The sequence below is a fragment of the Centropristis striata genome, chromosome 10 (assembly GCF_030273125.1).
Source record: "Centropristis striata isolate RG_2023a ecotype Rhode Island chromosome 10, C.striata_1.0, whole genome shotgun sequence".
Taxonomy (NCBI): domain Eukaryota; kingdom Metazoa; phylum Chordata; class Actinopteri; order Perciformes; family Serranidae; genus Centropristis; species Centropristis striata.
This window is the reverse complement of record NC_081526.1, coordinates 16,886,247-16,899,278: the sequence shown is the minus strand read 5'-3', so window position 1 is coordinate 16,899,278 and position 13,032 is coordinate 16,886,247. Positions and strand designations below refer to the sequence as shown.

Here is a 13,032-nt window from a genome sequence, read left to right as displayed (position 1 = left end):
CTTTATTCAGCATCTCCTGTATGTGTTATCAGCACTGATTTCAAGCAAACATAGAAACAGAGAAAAGGGTCTGGTACCAAATATGAGTCTAGTCGAGTCATGCAGTGGAGTGGAGTTTAGGGACTCTGGTTCAATAGTTCCTGGAACTGTTCAGTCATAAAGGGCTAATTGGCTCAGAGTGTTGCCCTGAGACTTTGTCCAACTTAGGTAGTCATATGGGGCCCTGAGCGCTGTCCCAAGCCCCCCTGCTTCCCTGGCTCCTAGTATCATCCTGGGACCTCGAGTCCAGGGTACCTTTTCCCATTCTCCAGCATTTGAGACCAGGGTAGAAATGTGTGTCTTCAAATGCAGAAGTGGAATCATGTTGGTTAGAGTGGGGTTGGTGGCGTAAATTTTGGAGCGGCACCAAAAGGGCGGAGCTTCTCCAGGAGAGAGAAGACAGGTCAGAGCTGTGGGGTAGGAGTGGTGGCAGGAGGTGCACTCTGTGTGTGTGTGGGGTCATTAACAGGGCGAGGTCATGGCCTTCTGGGAGCAGATTATAGTAATGATCTGGATAATGGAACTGGTGTGTGTGTGTTTGTGTGTGTGTGTATTGATCTGTGCTGGTCTATGGGGATTTATAATGCGGTCTCTAAATCTGCCTAATGATGAGCTGTACAGGGGGTCAGCAGTGTGTGTGTGTGTGTGTGTGTGTGTGTGTGTGTGTGTGTGTGTGTGTGGTTACATGGTATTGACTCCAAACTACACACACTCACACTGTCTACCAGCGTTGGTAATGGAAATTATATTCTGAATATTTTGCATCAAAAAGCCTCCTACATGTTAGAACAGGTGTCTGCTTTTTTTTTTTTTTTAGGAAAAATCCACAATAGACTTTAGCTAGTTTGGTTTTTACATTTTTGCAAAAGGAACCAAACAACAGTCAAAACCTAGAAACATATTAAATATTATTATTATTATTATTTCGCTTTATGCTTTTATTCTAGATTTACACCAAATATACATTTTTCATTCAGTGTTTTATATGTAGCATTAAACCTTTTTAATTTGTAAAAAATGTTTTCGATATCTTCTGTTTGTATGTCTATGAAGCACTATGTAAACTTGTTTTTGCAAAGTGGTATATAAATAAAATGTATAACTATTATTGTTATTATTATATTACAGGGATAATTCACCCTCAACCTGCTACGATATACTTTTTGTTGAACAATATATTGTCTCAAAAAAGTATTGCAATAATTGATATCATTGTCATTTTAAGACATTTTTTTATGTGAAAAAAACCCTTAAATAAATTAAATATAAATCAAATAAAAGCACAAAACCTAAACATTAAATAAAACGGACTCTCATGCTCGATATTTTTTTCTGAGCTTGAAAAAACAATTTTATAATTACTGTGACAGGCCTACCACCAAATGAGAAATACACATTTTGTAGTATTATATGTCAATCTGGATTGTTTTGATGTCTGCCTTATATGTATTGTATGTAACAGAACTATACTGTATGCTGCTTGCACAAAAAAAATAACACAATTTTTTTTAAAACTCAACAGCAATGTCCCTATTCAGAAATCATAACCTGATTACTCTGGATAATAATGTGAGCAGTATAATGTAGGAAGTTTATTCTTTCCACCATCTTTTTAGTGTCCAGCAGTCGGCCCCAGTTTCTGAAGGTGTTCATCAACCCGAGCAGCCACAAGAAGGAGGCCGTCCACATCTACAGAGAACATGTGGCTCCGCTCTTCAAGATGGCTGACGTCCGCACTGACATCACCGGTCAGCCCAAACACTTTATTTACACTTTCCATCTTTACGACAAATAATCAGGGTTATTATTTAATGTCTCAGACTGACAGTGGATGATGTCACAATAACATGATGTGCAGCAGAACGGCTGGTTTTAAGAGTTTCACCTGTCCGTCACTCTTTATTGATATCAGAGGAGACGATGTGAAATCTGTGTGTGTGTGTGTGTGTGTGTGTGTGTGTGTGTGTGTGTGTGTGTGTGTGTGGGTCCAAAGGTCAGAGTTAATGGCAGTCTCTAGTCGCTAGGTAACCTGATACAGGGGGCGGAGCTTAGCCCATCTGTTGTGTCAGAGAGACAACCTGCTCCTCTCCTCTCCTCTCCTCTCCTCTCCTCTTCTCTCCTCTCCTCTCCTCTCCTCTCCTCTCCTCTCCTCTCCTCTCCTCTCCTCTCCTCTCCTCTCCTCTCCTCTCCTCTGTCTGCATGTTTCTTCTCTTCATCGCCTCTCCTCTTTCCCATTCTGTCCTCTCCTTGTTTCATCTCCTTGTCTCTCTTTTCTTTTTGTTCTAATGCATCTCTTATTTTCATGTTTCTAACACTCACCTCACCTTTTCTTTCCTTAGCCTATCTGTCTTTCCATTCCTCTCCTGTCTTTTTTCCTCTCCTTATCTCCTCTTTTCTGCTCGTTTCCTCTCCTTTTCTGTCTTCTCTGTCCACTCCTTGTTTCTACTCTTTATCTCTTCTTCCCTGTTTTGTCCTCTCCTTGTTTTTCGTCTCATTTCCACTTTCTCCTTTCCTCTTCTCTCCTAGTTTCCTCTCATTTTTCCTCTCCATGTCTTTTATTGTTTCCTTATTTCCTCCCTTCTTCTCTTCTTGTTTTCTCTCCGTGTGTTTCCTCTCGTTATCTCCTCTTTGCTCCTTTCTCCTCTTGTTTTCTCCTCCTCATCCTCATATCTCCTACTCTCAGCAGATGGTGTGATATCCGTTGTCCCACTTTTTTTTTTTGGCAGACATCGACACACACTTGTGTACATGTGACCACACACATACATGAACACTTTATCTCTGTCCATCTCAATGTCTCTCCATCTGTTTCCCTCTCTGTTTGCCCCTCTCTCCTCCTCTCTCTCTCTCTCTCTCCCTTTCTCTCTCTCTCTCTCTCTCTCTCTCTCTCTCTCTCTCTCTCTCCCTCTCTCTCTCTCTCTCTCTCTCCAGTGACTGAGAGGAAGGGTCATGCTCTCTCAGTGATGAAGGAATGCAGGCTGGATGAATATGACGGGTTAGTTGCCTCTCCTGTGATTTTATATTGATTACTTGGTTTGGAAAAGTCCTGATTCCCTGCTATAAATTCAGTATGTTGCTGAATATCACAGATAAAATGGTGTTTATTCTAATATTATGATGTTATTATCTCGTGTACACCTAATTAATTCCAACACAGCTCGACTCTTACTGGCTATTTTAGTGCAAAACGTTTTATCATGAGAAGAAAGTGCACAGTGTAAACGTTTTTTCAGTTATATTAACACAATAAAAACTTTTCAAGGTTGGTATTTAGATTTAGAGAAAGTATTTTCCTGGGCAGTTTTAGCCGATCGAGCCCCATCAATAGTTTCCGTTGCTATTTGTGTCAAGCTTTGTAGAAATACATTTAAAAACATTTTGGAGCAAGGTGTCATTGTTGTACAATCAAGCCGATTCTGATTTTTAGCCACGAACTTGATGTTTGTCGTTCTGCAGATTTTATCAGCTGTAGCTAGCAAGCTAACTTCATGAGTTGGATTTTAAAACTCCAGCTGAGTTTTTATGTTTACAGCTGCCTCATTCAGGAGCTAAACAGCACTTGATGGCATCATACATGAAATTAATCTGGAAGACTGAAGCTGAAGCTAACAGGCTGAAAATCAGCATCCTCCCCAGCTAACAATCCACGTAGAAGATGTGAAAAAAAAAGGAAATGCTGAAAAATGATTGTCAGAAACATGAAAATAAGACATAAGTTTTAAAACATAAGTTCCCTTTAATATGAATAAAGTTTAAAATTGTAAAACAAAGGCCAAGTGTTTATAATAAAGAGGAAGGTAACGGTGACATAATGATTCTATAACAGTCTGGACTGAACCAGATAATTAAACAGCAGTTTACAGTCAGAGGCTGACACTAAAACACACTGACCCAGACTGATTACACACACACACACACACACACACACACAAAAACAGGTGAGGTCAAACACCAAATCATAACTGAGGTTACCTCAATAATAAGTGAAAAGAATGTTTTATGCAAGTGAGATGAGTAAAATAACAACACAAAAAAACGCTGATCAAACTCACATCATCACTACCTGTGATGGTCTTTGTGTTTGTGTGTGTGTGTGGTGTGTGTGTGTGTGTGTGTGTGTGTGTGTGTGTGTGTGTGTGTGTGTGTGTGTGTGTAAGCAGCTTTGTGCTTAGCCCTCATAAAGCTTAATGTGCTTAGAGAAGATTAGCTCAGCGTTGCTAAGCTAGCTGCTGAGTGTGTGTGTGTGTGTGTGTGTGTGTGTGTGTGTGTGTGAAGCTGCTGTGGTGAGGATTTGGTTGCATGTAGGTTGAAACCTACATTTGCCAATTAGGCTGGCTGTCACCTTGGTGACCGGAGCTTCAGGTAATCCGGTCACAGGAGGAGGGGGAGGGGGCGGAGCCTGTTTACTTCACATTTACTAGAAACTCTGAAGATGAGCTGCCTCGCTTTTTAATGAGCTCCTCAAACCATGGACAGACCCGTCAGACACATAAGATAGGATCAGTATTATTGTCTTTTATCACTACTACTAATAATGCTAATAATAAAAATAACACACAACAAAAACATCTTCCTCATCTGCACAACAATGCCATTTGTCATAACAAATAAATTCTTGAAGTAAATGCACATCTGTAACTGCAAACCAGATTTCAGAGTCCATTAGAACCCCAGATATAAGAAATGTTTGACTAGCCAGGCCCTGTACAGACTGTATACAATCAGTGACAAAGTTGGCAGTTTTGCATGACTGCTATTACAGTTTACATATTTAAGTCGTCACCAAAAAAAGGTATTGTGGCCTGATATCCAACCCTACCCAGTGCTATTGTCAGTGAGGAAATATTCATCAACAGTCCTGTGGAGAATCAACGCCCCCTGCTGGATGACCTTGAACCTGAGGATAACTAATCATGCATAAAAATAAAGCATTTTTATTAAACGCGATTAAAAGTTAATCAGAAGTGAAGGTCAGCGAAAATGTCATAAACTTCACAATAAAAGCCCAGAAGATTGACTTGATTTAAGATTGATGACTCAGACAACTTGTTATAGACATATACAATTTTCTCTGTGTTTGACTCTACCTGTCTGTCCACCTGTCTGTCTGTCAGGGTGGTGTGTGTCGGTGGGGATGGGTCGGTGGCCGAGCTGTGTCACGCTCTGGTCCTCAGGGCTCAGCTGGATGCCAATTCTCCAGAGCAACCAGTGAAACCAGTGCTGCCACTTGGAATCATACCTGCTGGTGAGACAGCGGACACACACTCAAAAGATTCACCCATTAAAGTTCTGACGGGCCCTGACGACTTTTTTCTTTCAGAGGCTGCAGTGGTTAAATAATGCTCCAAAGTTAGGCTCAATGTTTAGTTTTTTTGTACTGTTTTTCATTATGTTTTTACTTTCTTAGGTCATAAGTGCTCGCCATCCAGTCACGGAAAATGCAATTCTTGCAGAAAACTCCAAAATGTCAAAAGTTTTTTGTACTAAATCATAGCATAGGTTTTATCTCTTGCACCAAATCTGTGTAACAAATGACATGTGACCAGCCTTTATATGCTCATATGTTTTGTTGTAAACCCATATACACTTAATAAATAACATTTTTATTGCACATTTATGACTATGGTTAATTGATTAGTTAGCATCTATTAAATTAGTCATCAGCTAGTTTGATAATTGGTTAATTGTTTGAAGTATTGTTATTTTTTCAATAGTAAAAATTATTTGTTTCCAATGTAAATATTTTCTGGTTTCTTTACTCCTCTATGTCCATAAACTTATTATAATTCAGTAAATAACAAAACAAGACATTTTAAGTCTTTATCTTGATCTTTGGGAGACACTGTTCAACATTTTACACAATTGTCGGACACTTTACTAATCGATTAATCAAGATAATAACTCACAAATGAATCAGCATTGAATATAACTGTAGTTGCAGCCCTTAAATTGTTGTTTTATCATCTGTCTGTTTATTCAGGTTCTACAGACGTGGTTTCCTGTTCTGTACATGGAGTCAGAGATCCAGTCACTGCAGCCCTGCACATCGTGCTTGGTAGGTTCTACCTGCTCTAAATCTATGCTCACGTCCATTCTATCTTTTCTCGGTCTAAAGTCACCTCCCCATCGTCGATTACATTTAACTCACTTCAAACAACTTGCAGGGAGCCAATCAGAGGCTCGTGTTGTTGTTGTGCTTCGCTGTGATTGGCTGGTGGTCGCTCAGACTGATTTAGAAACAAACAAACAAACGAGCAGACTGGAGGTGATAGATGGACAGATGTCTAACAGCAGTATCACTTTCACTCTAAATCACAGGTTTACTCTGCTCGCTGTAGCCCCGCCCCCCTTTCACCTCTCAGGTAAAATCCTGCCGACCACTCAGCTGGCAGCAAGGCAGGCTGCTGTGTTTGAATGAATGACAGGTTGTGGTGACACGGTGGTTCATTAACACTAATTAACACTGGTAGCTGCATGTGTGTTTGTGTGTGTGTGACAGATGGGAGCAATCAATGGCATGAATAAGACTAATTCCTGAACAATAGAAAACAGTTAAAGTTCCCAGGCTGTTCCCACGGACAGCAAACTGAACATACCTGAACTCTGCAGCCGATGCAGAGAGATGTTTTGTTTTCCTTTGGGCTGAAATACGCCCTGTCGGAAACGGCTTTGAAAGAGGCAGACACATCAAGTTTATCACCTGGTAGAATGACTGTAACTGAGCATAGCTGCAGTGAAAAATCACCAATAAAAGCTTCTTAACCACACATCGTTCATTTAATTGGTGAGTTATGTAAAAAAAAAAAAATCATCCTGTATATTTTTCATAAAGGGGAAAATTAGCTGTAGAGACATAAACTGTGTTTGTACCAGTTTGACTGCAAACTTGTTAATTTCTGCTCTGAAGTTAATATGGTGGCCAATGGTGATTAACTTGCTTTTGGAGCCAGCCTCAAGTGGCCATATAAGGAACTGCAGTTTTGATTTTTACGTTTCTTTAGTGTTACGCTTCTAAACCAAAAACTAAACAATTAAACATATTCCAGCTGGAATGTGATGCAAATTTGGAGAGAAATAAACAATATTAGCGACAAAGATTACAGGTTTCCCTTACGTTAGCATGTAGCTACATGTAGCAGTGTACTGTATGTAATAAAAAGACAGCATTAGCACAATTGCATGACCGCAAATATATGTTGACTGAGTTCAAAGGGGACCTTTAACTAATATCATCATATATATAAATCAAACTCTACAGTATAAATAATTGATTTGACTGATTTGATTGACTGATTATATAAATGTTGGTGGAAGCAGTGCTGCTCGTAGGATCTTACTGACACACTGACTGTGAGACTGACTGTCTTTCTCTCCCTCTCTCTCACACACACACACACACACACACTGATAGCATGCCATATGGAGAGGAAATCAGATTCTATCCAGAGAGACAGACAGGCAGTCAGACAGACAGACAGACAGGTGGTAAGACAGCAGTTCAGTAGGTTACAGCAGGTATGTGGCCAGATGGCATGGTGTGTGTGTTTCTGTGTGTGTGTGTGTGTGTGTGTGTGTGTAGCATCTTTCTGAATGGTCTTGATGGTGAAATGAGGTCGATGAGGTTGACTTTATTTTAATTTCCAGGTGCTTCTATGGTTTGTGCTGCATTCACAAGCTAAAAAAAAATAGACAGTATAAAAAATCTTACTCACTTTATTTAATTTTAATTTAAGAGTTTGATTTAGACCAGTTTTGTGTTATTTCAGGTGGTTTAACAGAAGAAAAACAGTCCAATTACAGCATTTAAAGGAGAATTTCAGCAAAATGTGAGAATAATTCTCACGCTTTGAAATCATTAAAAGTAGATAGAGACACATTTGTCCTAAATCAGTTGCTCCAGAGGACTCACTTTCCACCAGAGACTGGTCACTCTGCTGCAATGTGATTCCACTGAAATTTATGGATATTAACACACACACACACACACACACACACACACTCCTGACCTCTTTCTGCCATATTTGTGCTGCTTCTCATGAATATTGATGAGCTTCTAACCATATGACCACTTGGCTGCAGGCTGCGTGTGTTTAATAAATAATTATAATTAAAATAATCTTTCATCAGTATACCTCCATCTCTGTGTGTGCGTTCAGGTCACCTGCAGCAGGTGGACATGTGCAGCTTCTCGTCTCTCGGTCAGTTGGTGTGTTTCGGTTTCTCCGCCATGTTTGGCTTCGGGGGGCGGAGCTTAGCACGGGCGGAGAAGAAAAGGTGGATGCCGTCATCGCGGCGTCGAGAGTATGCTGTGGTGAAGACGCTGGCAAGGCTGAGGTAACACACACACATACATACAGTACAAATACACACATTCACACACATGCTTATGTACAGTGAACTGAATCTATTTTTTTGTGTCGGAGGATGGAGATAATATGATATTCAGATTTAAAAAAATATCTGCAGCCTGATCTTCTAAAAGTTATGCACCCATGCAACGAAACTGCATTATTTATTATATTTCAAGGGAAACTTATTTTCTCCTGAGTTACATTCCTGTTCATCACAAACTCAACAAAAACCCAGGAGACGGCTGTTTGTGTCCTGTGTAGAAACCAAAAGTAATTTCAGTTATTTTAACTACTTCAGACTTTAATTATTATTCTCTTTCGTCTCCTTCAGACCAGAAGAATGTCAGCTGTCTTATCTACCAGCGAAAAGGTCAAACAGGTGAGAAACACACACACACACACACACACACACACACACACACACACAACATTGGCAGCTTGTGAAACAACAAGTTATAGAATATACACAGTTGTCTGTAATATGTGAAACATAATTAGTTCTCCTCTTTCTCAGGGACCAGGACCAGGACCCAGAGTCAGGTGAGACTGGTACTTGATTTGGATTTTCTTCAATTAAACCAGTTTGATTTACGACATTTGTTGTTTTTCCTTCTGTGATTGCTCGATGTAGAAGGAGAAGAGTCCTGGACGACCAATCAGGGTCTGTACCTGAGCATCAGCGTCATGTCAATCCCCTGTCTGAGTCCACACACACCTCAAGGACTGGCTCCCAACACCAGGTACACAACAAGCACTTAGTCCTTCTGAAAGTGTTAAAGTCAGCTGTCGACAATAACAAACACACCAAACAGACTAAAGGTCGTAACAAAAGATATTTTTTAAATTTTATTTTAAAAGACATTTTAGGGACGTCCCAGTGGCACGCCTGGTAGAGTGCATACCATAGAGGCCTTGTCCTCGAGAGCGGGCGGCCCGGGTTCAAATCCGACTCGGAGACTTTCCCGTGTGTCCTCCCCTCTCTCTTTCCCCCTTCACCGTCACCAAGCTTTTTTATCTGATTTTAGATATAGAAGAAATTTATTGTTTTGCATAAGAATTAAGATTTGTGAATATACAATTTATAGTTTTAATAAAAGTTTCGGGCTAAGCTTTAAGCTACAGTGAATATAATGGTATTATATGAAACTAGCAGACCTAAGGAATCCGTTGATAGTAGACAGCAAAGAAAGGAATCGCAGATGTAAGATCTGGGAAATAAGAAGGAGGGTCTTGTTTCTGGTACTGAAAGTACTTTCCCATTCACTCTTTTTGACAGTTTGGAAAATGGCAGCGCAGCGTTGATCGCAGTGGGAAACGCTTCCAGGTCAGAGTTCATCAAACACCTGAAGAGATACAGCGGCTCAAATGGACAGGTGAGAGCAGCAACATTGATTATTCTTTATTAAGCTTCTACCAGATTGTTTTCTAGGGATTTTTGCTCTAGGAGAGATTTAATTCCAGGTATTTTGCAGCTCTGGAGACAGATGCAAAATGGCGCCGGCTATCCCAACCCGTCTCTAATGAGGGTTTTCGTTGTGTCACTGTTGACCTCGCCAACTCTAAAAGCTCAGGGAGCAAAAATAAACAAACTAGTTAGTGAGTAGATTAGCCTGGTTCAGCAGGACCTGGCCTGGCCCGGCCTGAGAGACTGCACACTAACCCACTTACTAAATATACTGACCGTGAGGCGTTCACTGTCCTGCAGAGTAAACAGGCTGTTTACGCACTGACCTACATCCTTTACCTCCGACCATCCTGATGGAGGAGGACGGAGAGTCAAATACGACAACACGGAGCTGACATGACAGCGCCCCGTTGTGGACGTTCAACCGTAACTGACTCAGTCCTGTTAGAACAAAATGTGCTGATCCTGACGAGCAAAAGCACATAAGTATTATTGGGAAAATGCACTTGAAATACAGAAAGTAAAGGAACTCACTGCAGAGGAATATGTTCCAGTGAGTAGGGGAGTCACTATTTCAGTGCTAAATAAAACACTTGAGCTTTCAACATCAATTATCAATATCAAAAGCAACATCAGTGATTCCTCCTATTTCACCATTCACCATTAATGTAGTACATTCCAAACAATATCTGAAGTTTAAATCACACAATATTGGATCGAATCATGTATTTAGAGAATTATGACACCACCACCAGTGAGTAAATATTGTACATCTAATGATAAACTACAAATGGAACCTTAAAAAACTGTGAAAATATCTGTCGGAATGACACACAGCTGAGAGGTGATATCTTCACATTCCTTGTTTTATCTGACCAAAAATCCAAACCTTTAAAAATGTTCAGTTTACTCAAATTAAAAAAAAAGCTGAAACCATTAAATGTTTGATTAATTATTTAGGGAATATTTCATACCAAAATGCCAGTTATAAAGTATATAACTGCTTGATTCAGTAACAGATTTAATCGATTATTTATTTAAAACTTATCTAACCAGGAAAAAATTAAATAATATTTAAAAACTCCTTTAAAGAGTGTCCTGGCCAAGACAGCAGCAGCACAGAAAAAAGGTTTTAGTTTCAGACGATACAATTTCAAATCACAGCGTGAGTTTCTCAAAAGTAATACAAATTCAAAATAAATGTATAATGTGAATTTGACATGATTTCAATTGTTTGTAAAGCATTGCATTCATATATTTAGAATGCAGAATCTCTATTTGCAAAAATAACTAAAGTTATCAAATTAACTTTTTGGAGTAAAAACTACAATATTTCCCACAGAAGTTTAGTGACGTACAAGTATAAAGTGTCATGAAATGGAAGTACAGATTCCTCAAATTTGACGCTTTCAGCTTTATTTTAATAAAAAACCTGAGGAGTAGAGAGAGCGAAAGAGAGAAAAGAGGGAGAGAGACTCTCTGTCTGTCTGTCTGTCTGTCTGTTGATCTCTGCTGCCCCCTGTTGGAGCTTTGAGGTACTATAGCAGAGACAGTCGAAGACAATAAGCAGGAAGAAACTCAGTCACTCCAGATAATCAAAGCTGCTTAACGAGGATCTTAAAAAGCCTTTCTGTCCTCCTCAGCTGACCTTTGACCTTTAATCACACACACACACTTGGGTTTCCGTCTGTCTTACTGTCTGAGGTTTGTCCCTCTGCAGTTCAGCTTCTCATTCGTGGAGACACACACCGTGTCGGCGGTGAGGATCCGCCCCCGCTCGATGGCGAGCTGGTCGGAGGAGGAGAGCGAGGAAGAAGGCGAGTCCAAAATCTCGCCGATCATCCAATCAGAGGGCGCCTCCTTCCCCTGGAACATCGATGGAGAGCTGGTGGAGATTGCTAACGAAGTGCTCATCAGGTATAATAATAAAAAATATATGTAAATAACATAAATATAAAAGAATATAATATAAAAATATAAATATGATACAATGTAAAAAAAAAAGTCTAAATATAATAGCACAATATAAAACATATATAACCATAATATAATGTAAAAATATAATATATGATAAATATGACCATGAATATTATTGACACTGTATCATTACACTGAATGAAACAGTGCTGCAGCTACTGATTAATTTAATTCTTTATAAATCTGCTAACAATTTAATTTATTATTATTTATCAATTAATTAATTTGCCTTTCAAATGTTAGAAAATAGTGAAAAATGTCAGAAAGTACTAAAAAACTAAATTTTTATCTTTCATTGAAGCTACAGAGAAAATTAAAAAAATATACATACATATTGAATTAAAGTCAATCGATGTGTGTGTGTGTGTGTGTGTGTGTGTGTGTGTTTGTGTGTGTTGCATGTTCAGGGTCCACCCGCAGCTCATCACTCTGTACGGCGAGAAGGTGGACGAGGCCGAGTCGACCATCTCCTGCAACTGCATCTGAGTCCAGCAGAGAGCGCTGCTGTGTGTGTGTGTGTGTGTTTGTTTGTTGGTTTCATTCAACAAATAGTGACAAAGCTTTTCAGCTTCCTGTTTACAATATTTACATTAAAGCTGCATTAAGTGACTTTAAAAAAAATCCATTACTGCAGTTTTAATAATTGGTAACTAGTAAGCTACATTTAACTCCAAACTGCCTGTGCTTTATAAACATTTATCACATTTAGACCTGATTGATGAGAATAATTATTTTATTTTTTTTATTCAAATTCATGTTTACATTTTACTACATTTTAATTCCCTGCTCTTTTTATGTGACTTTTATCTCATTTGACTGTTTTTTTATAACAATTTTTATTTTGTTTTTCTCTTCTCCAGTTTCTGGTTCTGTTGCAAATATTTATCTGTTAAAATAAATTATAATCAGGAGCTTAATAATAGTCTTAATTGTATCTGTATTTGTTTATATGTTGTTGATAGTCGAGCAGAACCAGACTGGACAAGCCCAAAGTGTCCAAAGTTTTATATTTAAATATAATAGAGCTGTTTTTATTCAGCTCTTTTTTTCTTGAGATGAAGCAGATGTTTTTTTGTTTCAGCTGTAATCATAGTGACAAAAAACAAGTACAAGTTGTTTAAATAAAAAATCCTTCATTTTAATATAAAAGTGTTGATAAAAGCAGTGAGACTCTCCAGTGCAGAACTTCACATAAACCAAAAATCTAATTTATTAAAATATTAAAAACATCTCTGTGTGATGTGCTTTGTACTAAATAAA

General features: G+C 38.9%; 1 protein-coding gene across 1 annotated transcript in view; it reads left to right on the top strand.

The window, feature by feature from the left end:
- Nucleotides 1–12,895, top strand: part of cerkl (ceramide kinase-like) — a 28,690-nt gene extending 15,795 nt beyond the window's left edge. Inside the window, exons 4-14 of the mRNA XM_059343008.1 lie at nucleotides 1,656–1,787; nucleotides 2,971–3,034; nucleotides 5,154–5,284; nucleotides 6,020–6,094; nucleotides 8,196–8,373; nucleotides 8,722–8,769; nucleotides 8,905–8,930; nucleotides 9,022–9,130; nucleotides 9,667–9,763; nucleotides 11,516–11,712; nucleotides 12,180–12,895. Of these exons, the coding sequence (XP_059198991.1) occupies nucleotides 1,656–1,787; nucleotides 2,971–3,034; nucleotides 5,154–5,284; nucleotides 6,020–6,094; nucleotides 8,196–8,373; nucleotides 8,722–8,769; nucleotides 8,905–8,930; nucleotides 9,022–9,130; nucleotides 9,667–9,763; nucleotides 11,516–11,712; nucleotides 12,180–12,258 (1,136 nt within the window). The 3' untranslated portion in view covers nucleotides 12,259–12,895. The remainder of the gene's footprint in view (nucleotides 1–1,655; nucleotides 1,788–2,970; nucleotides 3,035–5,153; nucleotides 5,285–6,019; nucleotides 6,095–8,195; nucleotides 8,374–8,721; nucleotides 8,770–8,904; nucleotides 8,931–9,021; nucleotides 9,131–9,666; nucleotides 9,764–11,515; nucleotides 11,713–12,179) is intronic.
- The last annotated feature ends 137 nt before the right edge of the window (nucleotides 12,896–13,032 follow it).